This window comes from Etheostoma spectabile, chromosome 9, assembly GCF_008692095.1.
Source record: "Etheostoma spectabile isolate EspeVRDwgs_2016 chromosome 9, UIUC_Espe_1.0, whole genome shotgun sequence".
NCBI classification, from domain to species: domain Eukaryota; kingdom Metazoa; phylum Chordata; class Actinopteri; order Perciformes; family Percidae; genus Etheostoma; species Etheostoma spectabile.
The window spans coordinates 36,918,710-36,938,321 of NC_045741.1; the positions used below are offsets into that span (position 1 = coordinate 36,918,710).

General features: G+C 43.1%; 1 protein-coding gene across 18 annotated transcripts in view; it reads left to right on the forward strand.

Annotated features, from left to right (window-relative positions):
* The window catches only part of celf5a (cugbp, Elav-like family member 5a), a 192,538-nt gene that overhangs the window by 93,030 nt on the left and 79,896 nt on the right, over window positions 1-19,612 (forward strand). For all 18 annotated transcript variants that reach the window (XM_032525658.1, XM_032525660.1, XM_032525663.1 and 15 more), the window contains exon 3: window positions 11,705-11,753. In XM_032525658.1, the coding sequence (XP_032381549.1) occupies window positions 11,705-11,753 (49 nt within the window). The remainder of the gene's footprint in view (window positions 1-11,704; window positions 11,754-19,612) is intronic.

The following is a 19,612-nucleotide window of genomic DNA, read 5'->3' on the forward strand; positions in this document are numbered from 1 at the left end:
AATTCAAAGCCAACATGCTTGGCTGCATCGCTATCTCTCCCTCCTTCCATCTATCTCTATCCTCCCCAGGCTTCTTCTTCTCCTGGACCTCTCCCCTCCTCAGAGGGGTGGCATGGGCAGTGGAGGGGTAGAAAGTGCAAGTGTTGGTGAATTGCTAATAGGCAATCATAGTGCTCAGGACAAGGATGCCTACTGGAGGTCTAGGGACCATTAAAGAAATGTCAACTCGGCATAGGTATGCCAAGAATTATGAGTCAGTGGGCAGGCAACACTTCTTGGCTCCTATTGGTCAGGGCAGCGGGCCGTAATCTGTCACAATCCTGGAGTTGCTGTGACAGCAGCAGAAGCATTCTGGGCTCTACACAGAGGGAAAGGAAACATGCTGTGTGTGTGTGTGTGTGTGTGTGTGTGTGTGTGTGTGTGTTGTGTGTGTGTGTGTGTGTGTGTGTGTGTGTGTGTGTGGTGTGTGTGTGTGTGTGTGTAAGCCTGTATGAGTGTGGTTGAGTGCATGAAGGGCTGCACAATAATCAGCAAATGTACAGAAACTGAAATTATAACTATCAACTTCTACTACAACTTAATTTAATCATGTTCAGTAAATTGATTCTGTAAGTCAATTGTAGCGTATCCCTTTAATGCACCTGAAAGTACAACAATAAATCACATCTAATCCTAACTACAAACAACTAATCACAGTGCTTGCTTCAAGTCAAATTGGTTCCACCAGTTTGTTTTTATACATGCATGCACACTTGAACTCAACTCAAGCAACTAAAATGTTGGAGAAATTGTAGCCCGGGTGGTACAAAGTAAGATGGCACATAATTTGTGTGGGCATACTTTGGCTTTACTAGACACGCTGCAGAACAAAACGAAGCTAAATAAAAATAGTTGTGGCTTTGAGAGGAAACATGAGCAATGTGTCTGCTCACCGGAAGCACAGCCAAGTCATACAATATGATGTTGGCCATGAGAGTGAAGTGTTGACAAAAAAAAACACGCAGAGCATGTTTCTTCTAGTTCAAACATTCGATAAAGGCACTCCATACCCTAAAATGTCCCACAGATAGAATGACTTAACAGAATCATGAGTATTTAGTTTATAATTCTTATACTCTCCAAAAAGTCTGTTTTTATGTTGATTTGGTATTTCTGCAAACAAAGCTTTAACAGGTTCTAAAACTCAACTTGAACAGTCACAGTTCATGACTGTCTGTTAACTGTCCAGTACCTGCGAGGATGCGTACATGCTGTACAGTATGTTGTACTTCATTACCGTAGCTGTAACTCACTGACAATCTGGCAGGACATAATCTTCAAAGCAAATATCAAGGCAGTAGCCAGATAGGGAACATGGCGTCGGTGCATGAGGGCACCTTTAAGCATTAAAGCCTCACACAAGTCTAGATCTGTAATTCTGTCACGGAACACATCCTCTGCCATTTCGCTACTTCCTGCTCACTCCGGACCCTCACCATGGCGCATGCTGGGATTGGCATGATGTTGCCCTTCTGAAGCCACTGGGTTGTGTCTGTAGTCATGATCTTATCTTTTGTAAGGACAGTTCCTCAAAATGAACTGAAGAGCGTAAACCACATCAACAGCGAGCAGAATAGAAAGCAAGAGAGTGTGTGTGTGTGTGTTGTGGTGTGTGTGTGTGTGTGTGTGTGTGTGTGTGTGTGTGTGTGTGTGTGTGTGTGTGTGGTGTGTGTGTGTGTGTGTGTGTGTGTGTGTGTGTGTGTGTGTGGAAGATGCGAGCCCACCAAAAGCTTAAGCCTCCAGTGTGCTGTGCAGATAAGATTCATTAGATAGGTCGGTAAATGCAAGAGAGAGCCAACGCGAGGCAGACACACAGAGGGAGAGGGAGAGAGATTGAGCTTGCTGCTGCTCCAGCATTTGTTGACACAGATTTACAATGAGTCTCCCACTGCTTCACGCATTACAGTAACACGCCATGTCAATAGCTCTGTGGGCTTGAAAAGCAGCCGTGCCAAAGATGTCTGGGAGTGATGCCCTTCCCCTGATATCCAAAGTGTGGCTCATAAGTCAGGAAGTGGAGGAGAATGAGGGCCAAGGGAGGGAGAAAAAAAATGTTTTAATATATTATTAATAATTCCCCACCCACTGTTCTGTCTCAATATTTACATCTTCTCAAGCATCTTTTTTTAATTAGTTTTCCCATTTCTGTCATTCTTTACCATCCTTTTCCTCCCCCCTTCTTCATCTCTCTTGGTCTCTTACCCCTCTCTCCCTCTGTTTCTCTTTATCTCTTGGACGCCCCGCTACAGGCTCAGTAGGACAGGATTTAGGTATTAGCTCAATCCCCCTATCTACTCCCCCTCATGATTGCACCCTGTTTCTGTCACCTACATACCCTAGTCCACTGCACAAGTCTTGTAGGACTCAGAGTAGTGGCGGAGAGCTTATACTCCACAAGACAGGAAGACATAATCAGTGAGAGCGAGTGACAGTGTGCATGTGAGGGGTTGGGAAAGTGATAAGCAAAGTTGGAGGTGGAGGGTGAGCTTTTTATATTGTTTGGAGTTAATCAGACTATACAGATGTAATAAAGAGTTTGATGAGAACCAACATCAGTCCATGCTATGTCTGCTGAGTCATGGTGCGGCACAAATGAGGTGGTTTTGATGTGTGAATTTCACCTTAATGAAATCTTGATTTGAGCTGAGTTCTGCTGTCTGTGTAATGAGGGCTGTAGCAGTCAGACAGCTGGCCAACCACTTCAGCTAGTAAAGCAATGATAATAGAGAGGTTTGGACAGCCTTTGGGAAAGCATTCGGTAGATGAACTTCAGGCTGTTCCTAGGAGGCAGTTAGTGTTTTGGGGGAAGAGATAAACAAGAACTTGGATGGCATCAGACAACAGAAGGTCTAATAGTCCTTATCAGAGATGTAGCAGTGGTGCTAGTAGTAACGGTACCACAGATCGCACATGTTTGTGAGTTAGCAGGGGCCTCATTGCTAATTTGTGTAGTACAAGAAGCATTCAGTGTAACAGAAGGATATCAACAGTTTTCTTCCAAAAGGAGCCACTCAGCGTTTGAAAAAAGTAACACTTATTTGTGCAAATTAAGTACAAAGCTAAAACCAATTGCACTTTCTGAACAAGTGGGTGTATCGTTTGTCTTTGAATGACAAAACTCAACTTTTACATGATGCATGTTTTTTACTATTCAAAATGGATCTAGCAATATGGACTAGAACTAGAAATGTGATGATTACGACTAGCTGAGGTCTGCAGGTGACAGTCCACGTCAGCGCCTCAAGCTGTAAATCCGGTTGGTTCTGATAGGAATCCCCAAGCTTGTAGTAGCTGCCATCTCCCCAGCACTGACTGATGCCTCTTATCAGGACAACCACACCGCTGCCCCCAGCACATTTTCACATATGGGTAGATCATAACTCCCTTGCACAAACATTTTCCCAACATGAATTTACCGCATATATGGACATGCTCACATAGATTCAGCATTTGGAAACAGGGCAGGGCAGCTACAGCTTGAGTACATCAACGGTCATTCTGCAGTCAGATATGCACATAACTCACTCACACACACACTTACTTATATAAGCATGTCGTGTGTATAACAGCATGTGTATTCAAGCAGATTTTAAATTTCAGAAAACCCAGATGTGTAGGAGATGCTCATCTCTCATGTACAGAAATAACATACGCAGAAATAACATATGCTACATAGTGCTGTCAAACGATTCAAATATTTAATGGCAATTAATCGCATTAATGTCATAGTTAACTCGCAATTAATGGCAATTAATCGCATATTTTTATCCATTCTAAATGTCCCTCTATTTTTTTGTCCCAATTATTTTTCTCATTGTAATGCTCTTATCAACATCAGCAGACTGCACACCCGAACAAGTGTGTGCGGTGTGCCGGTTGTTTTGTTTCCGGTGTAGCTAGATCGGGTGTGGTGTTGTAGTTTTTCTAACGTTACTAGTTGTTGCAACAGCATGTGAAAGAACTACAAAGTTTGCGAGGCCAAAAGCAACGTTAATCTTGCAATCAAAAAATTGACGTTGTTAACACGTTTAACTGACAGCACTACATACATACATTTTAATTTAAGGGCTGGGACGGTTAACCGCATTAGTGCAATACCGGCGGTCACCTGCCACTACCACGGCGATGACATCATCCCCACCATCACCACATATTTTTTGATTATTTTTTACTTTTTGTAAAGTTACAGGAGAACAGATATTGTGTGATATAAAATATAATGAATGCATTAATTGTGTAGTTATCAACTGTCTTCTATCCTAAATTCAACAGTTTATGGAGAGAAAAAAAGAAAACTTAAGTTGCTCGTCATTTCAGCTTTGCACATGAGGATGGACAGTCCATTGGACTGAGGTGGACGTGGACACATTTACATCAGCATACATTGGTTATATTAGAGAGAGCAGTTATAGCGGACGGCCGAGTCGCCCTCTCTGCTCTCTGTCTGCTCAGCTGCTAAGACTGCTGTGCTGCGAAGCGTCAGCTCTCGGAGGACAGGAGATATAGCAGAGTGGCCGTAAATGACAGCAAAACACAGTAAAGACTCTCACATTGAGCTGAAATGGAAACACTGTGCTAAGGGTTAAGCCGATGTTTTTCCGGGTAAGGCCATTCACTTTACCGGCGGTATTGACAACAGATAAAGCTACTGTGTCTTGAGAAGCTCAAGCTTGTTGTTTTATTTTTGACTTTCATCTCACTTTCCATCATCGTTGCTATCACTTTTTCCTCTCGCTTTTCCTCACAGCGCCACTCATACTCTACTCCGTCCATTACCGCTCGCTCTCCTTGCGCGACCACAGGGGCACTGACGTCACTCACTTAAGGCGCCCTGCCATTCTCGCTCTAAGTTACGCTCATAAGGGGGTTACGGTATACCGCACTCCCGCGGGAATTTCTTGCTTTTCGACGACGGTAAGAAAAAATCCATAGTGCCCCAGCCCTAATTCAATGTTTTGGGATAATTGATTCATTGATAAAAGGACAAATCCATCCACCTTCGTCCGCGAATCCGGTATGGGGTCGTGGGGGGAGCAGCTCCAACAGGGGTCCCCAAACTTCCCTTTCCCGAGCTACATTAACCGGCTCCGACTGGGGGATCCCGAGGCTTTCCCAAGCCAGGTTGGAGATATGATCTCTCCACCTATTCCGGCCGAGGAGGCATCCTTACCAGATGCCCAAACCACCTCAACTGGTTCCTTTTGACAAGAAGGAGCAGCAGCTCTACTCCAAGCTCCTCACAGATGACTGAGCTTCTCACCCTATCTCTAAGGGAGACACCAGCCACCCTCCTGAGGAAACCCATTTCGGCCGCTTGTACCCTGGATCTCGTTTTTTCGGTCATCAGGTAGTAACGAACACATACTTGTAGATCGAGAGCTTTGCCTTCTGACTCAGCTCTCTTTTCGTCACAACGGTGCGATAAATGGAATGTAATACCGCACCCGCTGCACCGATTCTCCGACCAATCCATTGTCCCCTCACTCGCAAACAAGACCCCAAGGTATTTAAACTCCTCCACTTAGGGTAAGGAATCATTCCCTACCGGAAGAAGGCACTCCATCAGTTTCCTGCTGAGAACCATGGCCTCAGATTTAGAGGTGCTGATCCTCATCCCAGCTGCTTCACTCTCACCTGTGAACCGATCCAGTGAGTGCTGACGGTCACAGGCCGATGATGCCGTCAGGACCACATCATCTGCAACAAGCAGCGATGAGATCCCCTGCCCACTGAACTGCAACCCCTCCCCACCCCGACTATGTCTCCATATCCTGACCATAAATACTAAAAACATTGTTGGTGACCAAACGCAGCCCTGGCGGAGGCCAACCCGCACCTGGAAAGAGTCCGACACAACACATGAAGGCTGTTCATCTACTTTTTACATTACATCTGACTACCTCATGTTTCATGTTCGAAGAAGCCAATTCTCCTCCTTTAAACATGACTGAGCCTCTGACATTACTGTGGAAGATCACTGTGAGAGAAGGTAACTTTAACAAGCTTGTTTAAGGCTTAAGCATGGAATGACCACAAAGTAAAAAAAACACAGTAGACATTAAAACTTGTGTGTGATGAAGACTGCATATGTCAAAATCTAAAAAACTCAGCTTTATATGTATGTTTAAAAAAAAAAAACGCATGGAAACTTACATAAAAAAATTGTTGCATTGATAATCTGTGTAGAATCGAATTGTTGGCCTCTGAATCGGAATCGAATCAAAGAGGTTCCCACCCCCAGAGAACAGGCGTTGACAACAACATGGCCATTCTCCACCTTTGTCTGTCTTGAAAATCCCAGAGATAAAATGCTATGTGAAGATTGCTCTTTTCTACTACGCAGGGCAACTAGTGCCATGTAAACGATGTTGTGTGTCGTTTACTTTACAACAAAGACAAACCAGAAGTAAACCTGGAGTACCCGTTCATCACAAAGACTGTTAATATTGCCGCACTGTTCTATTAGCTGAGTCAAAATGGGCATTGTTTTGTTGAAAGGAATGCATTATGAAATAATTCACTGCAAAGCTATATTTATATAATGCCATCAGATTTTTATGTAACCGGGCTAAGATGTCTTTTCATTTCCAGTTAATTTACAATATTAAGAAATAGTTCATTAACCAGCTCGACTAAGCCTATTACATTTGATCTTCATTTGTAATTTGCTATTTTTTTTTATTGTTGATGAACAATTATTGTGATTGCAATGAAGCACTTCATAACTATAAATCATCACACCACGGCTCCTTCTCTACTCTCTTTGTCTCCTTCCTGTACTGTGTATACAGTACAGATTTATTAGCTAGAGCTGGGGCCCCCGGACAGCCACCACTCAGCACTCCCTCAGATCAATAATTGGAAATATTAATTATATCAGCAGAGACGGCCCAGTCAGAAGGGGGCTGTTTATGCTCCTGTTACTGAGCAATGGAGCAACATGAGCTTTGATGGCCCGCTAATACATATTAATGATCCCAAGACAAACATTACTCTATATTAAACCTGAGTGAAAGCCAGAAGACATCGCACATATTGCATTGCTATTAGAGTTATTTTATTGCAATCACTGTAAGTAACTGCTGTTGCATAACTGCTGTAAAACTACTTTTACCACTGAGGAATGAGCTTCTGCAAAACCAGGACAAGATTTACTGCATTCTCCTGGAAGTGAAAGTTAAAGACTAGCAAAGTTTTGGGGCTTGGAATTGCACCAGCTCTTTGAAACCCTTTCCAAAGCAGCATTATTGTCTTGCTACTGGTCCTCTCTGGGTTTTTTTTCCAGCAGTGTGGAGTCTGGGACTCTGTACTGCTCAATCCCGCTAACCTCTACTAGTCATGAACTCATTACTGTCGTAGATAGTGCCAACAGTAGACTCTAAATCCTCCACACTACTAACAGACCAAGTCCTGACTGCAGTTCCTTTACTCGCTCTTTGTAATTTGAAATCCGACAGTGGGATGTCTTTTGTGGCTGGAGCGCAGGGCCTTTGGTCTTTTTTGTGGCTAATAATAGTTTCAGTAGAAAGCTCCCCAGCCAGGCCAAACTGTACCAGGATACTGATAAAGTCAGAGAACGTTTAGATGTATGCGTTGATCATATGTTAATCTAGGACTGGTCACATGTAGGCATATTCATTTGTAGCTAGTTTAAGTCAAAAAATAAAAATGGCTAAAATAAAACCCCAGATAAACCAATCATGTGTGTACATTTCAGGTCCATTGCACCCTGCATTATGTACTTTCTGCCTCGCCCTCCACACAAAGCAGTAGCATACTAGTGCTAAGAGCTTTAGTTGAACTGACTCAAGGCTTAACTGGGCAAATGAGACGGCCTAATAAAAGCATATGGAACTATAGATTTGTCAAAGCCCTTAGAGCAGCACAGCTTGTTGAGTTAGAAAGAGAAAAAGACCAGGGCTTGTACAAGGAAAACCCAAACTCTGTTTTTTTACTAGAAGAGGGAGAAGAAGAATAGTACCTTATTTGAAAGTTGTGACGCCATGTAAGTTGTCGTGAGTCATTGGAGGAATTTATTTTTTCAGTCAAAAACATTCATCTCACATTACCGTTAACCTGGCCTTTAAGATACAAAAGAACCTAATGCAAATCACTGAATGTATTTGTAAAAATGTCACTAAGGTCCTTTAGAAAGGTATCCATGTTTGATGTTTCTTCAACATAGTAAATCATTACTCATCCTCTCACCATTACATCAATGCACCATGAGTAGGATTGGGTTTCGTTCAAAAATATTATCAATACCGGTAGCAATATCGGGATTTTGATACCGGTTCCTAAACAACACATTTTTACCAGTTTTATAAAACAAAAATAAATTACAACATTACACATTACGGAACATATCTTTTTATTTTTTTTAACCAGCTCCTATTACGTGAGCCAATTCTTTGTGCGTGACCTGACAAAATAATATACAACCTTGTTAGGAGCATGTTTAATGCTTATTGACTAACTAATGCCTATTAGATTTACTCCTTACATGTTGAAATTGGGTATTGAATGACCAGGCATTTTACTTTAGATACAATTTGGTCGGGGCCTAAAAAGTAATGAATTTGGTACCCAGCCCCTCCTATGAGTCACATGACCACACGTTGTTCACTATACTTGACTTTTGAATTTATTTTATTTTATTTTTTTGTTTCCCTTTTTTATTAGGCTTGCAGATCTTACTTGCCTGCAAGTTTGTTTTCATACGTTGCTGACATACATGTAATGGAAGACATATTTAACAACATACTAGCATTTGGAATTTTGTTGACAGTGCTGTAAACAATATGTGACATGTAGTGCTAAAACATTCAAAACACTGGTTTTTAAAGGTCCCATGACATGGTGCTCTTTGGATGCTTTTATATAGACCTTAGTGGCCCCCTTATACCAAATCGGAAGTCTCTTACCCAAAACTCAGCCTTGGTGAAGAATTACAGCCACTAGAGCCTGTCCCACAATGAGCTTTCCTTAGGATGGACTATTTCTGAGTCTGTAGCTTTTGAGGAGGGGGGGGGGTCAAGTCGGAAGCTGGGGGTGTGGCCATGACCAACTTTTTCAGTGTTTTTAGGAGGGTGATGTCAGAGCAGTAGAAACGCCACTCAACAGCAAAGCAATCTTATCTAAGAGTTGCAGGCATTCTTCTTTCTCTGTGTGTGTGTGTTCTGTATCTCTCTTGCCCTTCTCTCCAATCTCTTGTTGCTTTCCACTATCTTCTTCTCCTCTTCTGGTTCTCTTTTGTGACTCCTCCTTTCTCACCTAACCACTCCCTAACTCAGCGATTGGAATATTGAGAAGCATTACAATTAAATGTGTTGTTATTTGTACAGGGAGCAGCAGTGATCGTTTGACTGTGTTGATTGGGGGTGTGTCGAGAATCGTGAAAACATGGCCCACAGTATCTGGAGTTAATGAATGGTCTCCTTGGCAACAGCAGCACTTAATACATTTTACTTAAAGTTGCCAGGTCTGTGCAGTGTGTGCGCATGCATGTAGTACAAGTGTGCTTTGCGACGAGCACTTCATTTTCAGCTGGAATTACACAATTTTCTTCACATGTGTTCAAGGAGAATGGAACAAGGGTCATCCGCAGCGACTGTCCAGGACCATGATGCATTGCTCTCGGGCAAGTAAATAGACCATTAAGCTGGCATGTTGGAGGCTGAACAGTAACTAGCTTTAGAGGGAGCTGCCTCCCACACACAGGCACCCTGTAGAGACGGCTGAGATCATAGCATTGCAGAGGAGCCACAGCCGCCAATTCAGCCTACTCCTTTGTGCGTTTGAACAAAAAAATCAGCTGGCAGGATGGAAGCACATTTTGTCCGTTTGACATGTCAAAGGCAAATTCAAAGATTCACTGTGTTGTAAAGTTATCTGTGAACTTGTCATGAGGATGCCCCCCCCCATTCAGAGGTGTTTCTGTCTCAGAGGTTGCTTTGAACACGTGTGCGATTGTGTCGCGGTTGATTCTGTAATCTATCTGTACATGCTGTGGAGCAGTGCGCCCTGTGGCTTGGCATTAGCATACTGTAGGGCTACTATGCTAGTGTTGTGCAAGGAAAAGAAAGCACTTGTAGATGGGTATGGGGGGGGGGGGGCAAGAAACAAGGAGCTAAAACCTTAACCTTCACAAGCGCAGCCTCCTCCCTGTTTTCCAACAAAGACTTAGCCAGTGCTAGTTATTATTTACGATGGGTAAATTTATGGAATAATTTCAGCGAGGGAAGGTTACTCAGTTCCTCAAGGTGAAGATGGATACATTTAGCACTTAATGAATCGGCCTGGCCCTCTCCCCCATATATCAGCATGTTATTAAGACATTTTAAAATCCCATTATGCTGTTTCTCCTTGAACATGTCATGCTTTTATTGGACTGCCCTGTCTTTAAATCTGACCTTTTCAGCCCTTCTCTGGTATTGAACAGAAAAAAAGATACACGACAGGGTGATGGAACGAATTATATACATATGTAGGTAGTTCTATCAATCTATCTATCTATCTATATATATATATATATATATATATATCTATATACATATACATAATTTTGGTTTTCAGTGATCTGACTGGAATGACCAATAACAGCAAATAGTTTCCAGCAATAAAAATATGCGTAAATAGCAGCTACAAATGGTTTACTATAAATGGTTGAGTCAGTCAAGAGGTTGCTTTTATGTTCTACTAATCTTGTTATAAATTGGAGTCATTTTTGGCCGTCATTTTTATTGAAATGTGTGTTTTTTTAAATTGTTAAATCTATTTTTGTTTTGACTGAATCAAAGAAGGGGCGCTGGCATCAGACCAGTGCACATCAATTATATTGCAAGCATTATGCTCTGCTACAGTACAAATACACTATACATATTATACATACTGTATGTGTGTGGTGTGTGTGTGTTGGGTGGGTGGGTGGGTGGGTGTATAATGTGACTAGGAGATGTGTTCACTTTAAAAGAAACTGTGCTGCAGCTGTAACAAACATATCTTAAATCACAACAAGATCTTTCAGACTTTTTCTGTCTGGTGAAATTGTTCATCTTGAAAAACAATAATGGAAAAAAGAAGGAGGTAAACGAGAGCGTGACACAAAGACTGTGATGACAGAGGCATCTAATCCAGGCAATGCCATTCTTATCAGGGTCCAGTGGATTAGAGTGAGCCTCCAAATCAGAGAATCCTTCCCAGCCAGACACTCTCCACAGCCCAAGGGCCTGGATCAATAGGCCTGCATTGATCTCTCTCCTTCTCTGGCTGGATTCACTTTTAGTAGGACTGCCTCGGCCTCTATCACTTAGACACACATCTGCAGCCTTGCAACTTCTCCGTGCACCTACCATGAAATACCACAAATACGAATGGACACAAAAACACACAGACACACACTTTATTTTATGTGTGTGTGAAAGAGAGTTGTTGTGTTTACACTGAATAACAGGCAGAAAATACACCATGGTGTCAGGTCCACTTAGCTGCACGATGGTGCTTTGGTTTTGTTTTTTTCTCTCTAGCCCAGGCACTTTGATCAGTCTCGCAGAACATGTATGGGAGAAAGGGTCTTGACACCTCTGGTTTGTGGCCTCTTGTTTTAGCAACGGCAGCCCGAGTCACCAGCGCTAACCTCTGTTACTCTTTCTTCTCTCTCCTCCAGATGACTCGCCCCATCCAGGTGAAACCGGCTGACAGCGAGAGCCGTGGAGGTAGTTGTCTTCTTTTCTCCGTCATTTATTCATGTCCCCTTTTCATCTGCCTTATCTAGGCTAATTCTTTTCATTCTTTCCCTCTGATCTCATCTGTTCCACTGCTCTAATGCAATATTTCTTCAGCCAACTCTTTTCTTTTTTTTTCCCTTATCCCAGTTCCTTTCATTCTCATGTTGCTGTGCTAACACACGTAATGGTAGCAATTCTAGTAAAGAACCAAGTCTACCAAATAGTTTAAACCAAACAGTTTCTGAATGTGACATCAAACATGGAGATTTGATGTAATCTTGGTTTGACTGACTGTCTCCCAGCTTGTGGCACATTTTTAATCTCATCTCATACATGTTGTAGCTTTTTTTGTTTGTTTCTGGTTTAAATCTTCTAGGTTTTGGGATTAATCTCACATTTCATCCTGCTAGTGCCCTTCTACTGGATAAAATTGAACTAAATGTCTATGTTATTGAAAATATGTAGAGATGTGATGGGCTTCCTTGTTGTCCATCTCTCTTTTCTTGTTCCCTATGCCAAGGATCATTATCATAGCACTGTAAATTAGATAGTGATTAGACCTAATACTGGAACCACAGCCACACAAAGGCTTGTTAAAACCCACACTGCCTGGTCTGTGTGAATTTGAAACACGATAGTAAATGGTATAGAGAGAGGGTGAAATGAAGCAGGAGCACATACAGCTTGCCAAACAATCAATAGATTTGCAGGGTTCTTGCCAAGATCCTCATTACTTGGCCTTAATTCTGTCGTCTTTGATCTCTCCCATTTTTTGAGGCTTTCATTTACTCACTGCCTATCTGCATATATGTTAATGTTATGAGGAGGCAGCCTTTAAGTCAGTGTCAGAGACAATGAACCTTGCTGCTATGTTTTTGGTGTGCGTCTCATGTGTCCCCCATAACGAAGCAAGTGCCTTTTTGTTGTTGAAATGAGGAGCGCTGTTTTCAGTCTCTCTCATCCTCTCTCTCATCCAGAGAGAGAGAGAGAAAGGGAGATATTTGGAAGTGGAGAGAAAATGCAAGCACGATGCCAACTGCATACAGCTGCCGTGCTGCACTTCTGAGGCTTTACCTAAAAACCTCTGTCTGTTTTGGGTGAATTAGGATGGCTGGCCACTTGGCTGCCTGTCAAACGCACACAATCTTCAAAGGACAGCATAACCCCTTGAGATGGATGGAGGGAAAGGCCAATAAAGATCACTGTCAGTTCTTCATGCTTGTTTTCTTTCTTTCTTTCTTTCTTTCTTTCTTTCTTTCTTTCTTTCTTTCTTTCTTTCTCTCCTTCCTCTCTCTTTTCTCTCTTTCTTTCTCACTCATCTTTCGCCTAACCATTCATTCAGAGCTTTGGAGGAGTGGTGAGACAAGCAAAAGGGTCTTGTGCTGTTAAGATTGATGTCCCCTATAGCGCCATTGATTTTGCCATTGTGCTGCTGTGTGTCCACATTAACAATGACACGCAGCTGTCTCTTTACTTGGTTGTGAGTGGCCGGGTTTAAAGCTCCCAGGGCACTTTGGTCAGTATGGGGTCCTCTTACTGGCCAGCCGTGGGGACCCCACTAAGGTACAAATGAGTGGTGGAACAGACCTGAGAGTTGCACATCATCTTAAATGAACAGGTCAGAGTGGCGCCGCGGGGGCAATCAAACGCTAGCATGACTTTGACGGGTTAGGAGGTAGAAGCGAATGGAGGAGACTGGAAATGTGAGAAAGGGGAATGAATCAGATTTTCATTTTTCAAATCTTTTTATTCTCCCTGCTTCTTATTTGCTGGATGTATTTATTTATGTGATTATCCTTGTCAAGGATACTTTTGGTCTTGTCCATTCTGTCTCTATAGTAGCTGCTCTAGCTTGCTACTGCTACAGCTGATGGACTGTGCTGCTGAAGCACCTCCATGGCCTAATTTTACAAAGTTTGTATTTACTGTAAAATCACTGCGCTGTCTGAAATGTCAGGGTCTTCTAAATATTTCTCTCCTTATTTCACATTGTCAAATTTGCCAAGATTACATTTTTGTAATTTTGATTGTTATTTGCCTGCTGCTGCCAGAACCCAGATCAATAATATCAGGACTATAACTCAGCGGGGTGTACAGGAGCTGGAAAAGCAGATGTAAAATTTTTAATTAACCTCTCATTCCGGGGGAGGGAGGGACGCCAGGGACAGACCCAGTCTGGCCTGCTCTCTCAAGGGCCACATGGGTAGTCCGATAGGTGGCATATATTCCTCAGTGCACACAGTCACACTACAGCACACAGTCATATTAATTAGTCCCTTAATCTCATTATGAGGAGGACTGTTCAGATCAACTCGCTAGGTTGGCTGTCCATCAGGGAAAGACCTGTTACTGCGGTTTTATGCCTGCTGGACCTGCACTCCTCCAGGAGCAACTCTGCTGTTATTAAGAGCAGACAGGCCTGGACCAGAACAGCGTACGTTCCCTGGTTACTGTCGCAGTACAAGTTTAAACTGCCAGCATATAGTCATCGGACAGGAAGACAGTAGAACGTGTTCTTCTAACTTATTCCACTAAATATTTGATGACTCTTGGAAATTTTATCAAAACAGAGCAGTTTTGTGATGGACATGTTCACAGCTTTCACCTCATTGGATAGAACAAAATGGTAAAATGTACAGTACATCAGGCCACTAAGGCCATTTGGGTAAACCACCTTGCCTATAGAAATTAAAGGGAAATATACGGCAGAGTAAATCCATCCAAACACTCTGTCAGTCCCTGCTGCCGCCTAACAAAGACACACTGTGAAATGAATATTAATGGCCAATCACCTACCTAATCTAGCAGAACAGCAGCCGTTACACATTGAGCCACAAGCGTGGTGAATGCCTCCGTCACCGATGACGCAGACCATTCTGGGATGTTTCTGTTGGGGAGAGGTTTAAAGAGGCGCAGCAGGGACCTGTCTCTCTCGGTTTCTACTCACAGGTCTCTGATATGAAATAGATTGATTTTCCATCACACATGGCACTGATGACTGGCACTGACTGCTGCTGATATTTCATTTTTGAAGGGCCGTTCAGTGCCTCCTTAGAGGGCTTGGTGTCCTTACACGGGATGAATCAGCTTTAACCACTTTGAATTAATCCTAAACCATTCACTAAAAGCACCCCCTTGGCATTCCACCATTACTCTCTGCCCCTTCTTGTTTTCTTTTTTGCAGGCTATCATTTCACTTGATTTTTTTCTTTCTTTTCTTTTTTTTATTTAGACAATCCTGAAAGAGCCATCCTGCTCTCAGGCTAAATAGTTTTTCTGCCCTGCATGTGTTGCTCCTTCATGGCTCTTGACATTCCCCAACTTAACCCATTGTTAAAGTTTTGAGCAAAGAGATTGTCCAGAAAGCGGAGAGAGGAGCAGGCTAGCTGTCAGCTGGGTCTCTGTTGGTGTTGCAGCGGGCCTGCTTGGCACAGCTACGTCTACAGCCCACTGAGGAGGCCTGGATTAGAAGCGGGCTCTGGCATTGTCAAGGCAGGCCTGCCACCCACGCACACACCCACACAGAGAGGACAAACAGGCAAACACATTCAAACCCATACGGCTCTGACACACACTCACACATGCGCTCTCTCTCACATGGACATGCACGCAGTGGGAAGTTTGATGTACATGATTATAGGAACACCTGTGTGCACACACAGGGACATGTCCAGTATATGTTACATATTTACACACAGGCACATACACAGTGTACACATATGCTGAATGGAATAGGTCAATTTTGTTTCGGAAGCTGTGTTTCGTGTTGCGGGCCAAGCAGCAGCGTTGCTTTGTGTTTGTGTGTTTACTTCAACTGAAGGACAATGAAAAGGTTTGCTCCAGTTCACTGAAATGTGACGGAACACAGAGAGAGAGAGAGAACCAGAGCGAGAGGCAATACGTTAAATGGAGAGGGAGGACAACAAAAAAAGGAAAATAAAGATTGGGAATCTAGATTGAGAGAGCAGGTTTACATGCTCTGTTGCTGTTCTGCGCTCAGTTTTTGATGATGAATTTATCTTGCGTGAAAGACAACAGAGTGGTCCATGTATTAAACATCAGGGGTGTTCTCCTTTCCTTACTAGAGAAACAAGCTCCCCACGTCAGAGCAGCTCCGTAATGAACCAAGCAGGAAGGCCTCTAAGCTCCACTGATCCCCTTTAGAAAGGAAAGGAGGAATGAAGGAGAGCGGGGTAGTTAGAGGGGAGAGGAATGAGGGTTGAAGAGACAGATGGTGAGAGTAGAGAGGTGAAAGAAGGGAATTTGTACACTGGGAGAGTGAAAGTGGTTGAGGGAGATTGCAAAATAAACAGAGAAAAGTGTGGATAAACCAGCGAGAGGGAGGGGCGGCAGGGGTAAAGCAAAAAGCTGAACAGTATATCTTCTCCCTTTGGAGAGAAGAAAACTAAAGATTACTAGTCACAATGTGCTTGGCTGGGCATAAATGGAGAGATCTTAGAAATAGTAGGGAGCATGTTCAGAGGTTGTGGGGATCAGGGTGAGCTAATCCATTGCTAAAGTCAGCTGTGGGTCACACATTCAGAGCACACACTACTTGTCCAAATCCCCTCTGGTGCTCTCACACAAACAATACTGATACACAGGCCTTGGCCAGCCTACAGTTCAGTCAGCTCCACCGAGCTGGCCTGGGATGTTCAGGTCACTATGCCTGTAAGCTCTTAAATTTACCCTCACATCAGCAAAAACCGGTTCGTTTTTTTAGGGGAGGGGTGGTGCAGTTTAGGTTTATGGAAGACAGACAAGGGGAGAGAAAGCGGGGAGAACAACCGACAAACAGAGCGAGAGAAAGAGATGATGAAATAATTTCTACAGGGATGTGCTTTGCTCCTGAGGGTCAGATTGTGCTGAGGCTGTCGGAGTTATGCAGAGTCAGTGGAAGAAGTAGATCACAACAATTCGCTAATACACTGGGTAGGTGGAGATCAATTAGCCTTATCTTACAAACTACTAATGATAATGCCAATGGGAAACTTGCTGACGCGGCAACGAACAATAAGAGGAGGCAGAGTGATGATGTCATGAATTTAGCAAGTTGAAAGATGCAGTATTTCTGCAAACACAGTGTCTCATAGAAAATACACTATTACTGCAACTTCTGTGCTACACTCAGTCAGCACATACACAGATGGAAGCAGCAGATACTTGCAGCGTGTAGACAAAATAACAGAAACACCTTTTAATGTTGCACGTACAGAAGTTGTCACCAAAACTTGGACATTGGGAGCTTCACAGAGGTAGCATTTATTGCAGGGCTGCGGCTGTCAGGAAAAATAAATAAATCAATTTGGGAACTTGAATGTGGTTTTATTTTTCAGGTCAATTGATTTCACCTACCAATCCTATGAGAGGAGCGCAACTCTAACGCAGAGTTTGAAGTACTCGGGCCTGGTGCAATATTTCTGGGGTATGACTATTTTAGAAAAATACATACATTGAAAAGTCCACATGGGATTTGTTTTTGATGCACTAGGTTTAACCAATCATCGGACTTCTAGCCAATTAGATGCAAAGTCAGAAAGCAAGAGTGCGGTGTGGTCTCCGTGGTAACGCTGCTAAAAAAATGTAGATACAGCTGCCCCCCCCCAAAGAAGTTTCAGGCTCAGGGACTTTTTTTTCCCCGCTTTAAGTCCTGCTGTTGTATTTGATTGCATGATATTGTACAAGTGTTGCGGTTATTACACCTACTCCCAGCACTCGCCTTCAAATATGCATACATACATACATTCAGCTAAACACACATTGATTCTCGCTCTTTTGTTAAAAAATAAACACACACGCATCCTTCTTCTCCATTTCTTGTTCGTTGCGATGGTCTTGTAGCGTAGGCGGATCAGCAAAGGTTACTGTTGAACACAGAAAGGAAAGGTCAGAAATCATGTTTAGTTTTCCTGGGGCCGGGAGGTAATTCCAGTCAGCAGATTGTGTTCAGACGAGCAAGCAGGCAGGGCAGGCCAGTGGTGGAGATGCTCATGCAGAAGGAAGCGAGGCGGGGATGGGGACAAGGTTATCCAGTCAGCCACTGCCTCTCAGCCCCTCTGCTGTCACCCTTAATAACACCCTCTCCCTTATCACAGCAACAATCACCTTGAGAAACAAACTTGTCTTCTTTCAGAGAGCAATGGAGATGGGGAAGAGACGGCCCCCGTATGCATCTGGTCTGCCATTCTCATTACACCATCTCTACGTCTTTGGGGACAGACAGACTGCAGATCAATTTAGTTCTCAATTCTCTACACTTTATAATTCATTCTCTGTCTCTTTCTTTTTTTGCCCCCCTCCTCTTCTCCTGCCTTGTATTCCCTCTGTACCCTTTGAACACATCAAAACATGTAAATGGCATACAGTAGTCGTCCACGTTGCTGTGACAATAAGGGATCTTCGTTTCTGCACCACGCACATGCCGTGCTTTGATGTTTGAGTTGTCATTTTTTGAGCCGTAAAACATACATAAAAAGATACCTCAGTGTGACTTAAAAAAAAAGAAAATCTGTGTATACAAGACACTGTGACACACGCTAAATAGTTGCCTTTCATTGTTTGACCACCTTCGACTTAACGTCATAGAACCTTGTATTCACAGTGTATGCCTGATTAGCAAAGAGACTTGCTATGCTAACCTACTTAAACACATACAGTACCATGGCATGGGAATGAGTAAATAAGATGACCTTTTTAAGGCTTGCTTTATTTAGACTTTGTTTTGTGAACCTTTTCATTTTATTGGCTACTTATTTCCATTCACTTAAAAGAACTTGGGTGCAGTACATTAGGAAAGAAAGCAGCTTCTGTAGCAGCCCATTTGGCAGCAGTCATTTATTCTACTGTAAAGTGTCTTTTCGAAATCCTAAACCGTCTCAATTTTTGAATTTTTCTGATGCACAAAAAACAAGTGTTGCCTCCGAAATTCAAGATGTGATCAATTATGCGCTCAATCCTAAAATGTGTGCAGTCCATTTTAATTGTGAAGACTATTTACAACCCCATTGACCGTGACATCCTTACGTCAAATCTTCTGTGTGTGTGTGTGTGTGTGTGTGTGTGTGTGTGTGTGTGTGTGTGTGTGTGTGTGTGTGTGTGTGTGTGTGTGTGTGTGTTGTGGTGTGTGTGGTCCTTTGTGGACTTGTGGTGCTCTGTGATTGCAGTGGAGCTAGAGGAGGCCAAGCAAGGGTTCTGATTGGAGGACAGAGGCTGTTCAACCTCTGCCAAATCACTGCAATCACCCGTTTGCTCCTTCTCTCTGCTTTAATGACACCACTTCATAAGGAAGCAGGCTCATCAAGCAGCATACAAACACACACACACACTCACTCTCACACTCACACACATGCACACCCACACAGTGAGGTCAGGCTTGGCAGATCGGGCGGGGCACGGCAGGCCTCAGAACAGGGAGAGGAGGTCCACCAGCAGATGGGAGGAGATTAAAGCAGACTGGAGACACATGCCCACGCACTCACACACACATACAGTATACATCTAACACTCATACTTCAGAGATACAAGCTCCACTCTCTACTTCAGGATGACTTAGACTGAGTTAGACAAGTGTCATGATGTGCAATATTGGGTTTTTGAAGTCTGCATTTACAGCATGCAAGTTAGGCTGAGGATTGATTATTCATACAGATATAGAAGGTTATTGAGATACTTTTTTTCAGGTAGTTTAGTCATTTTCAGATCAACAATAGGTTTTTAGATTTTGCTCTCCTCCATTCACTGCATTGCAGCTCAGCTCATTCTCTGCCCTAATTCTTTTTGCTCCCAACACTCCACTATGATCTTGCAACTTTCCTGACTGGCTACATTAAATGAACACAAGTGACAAA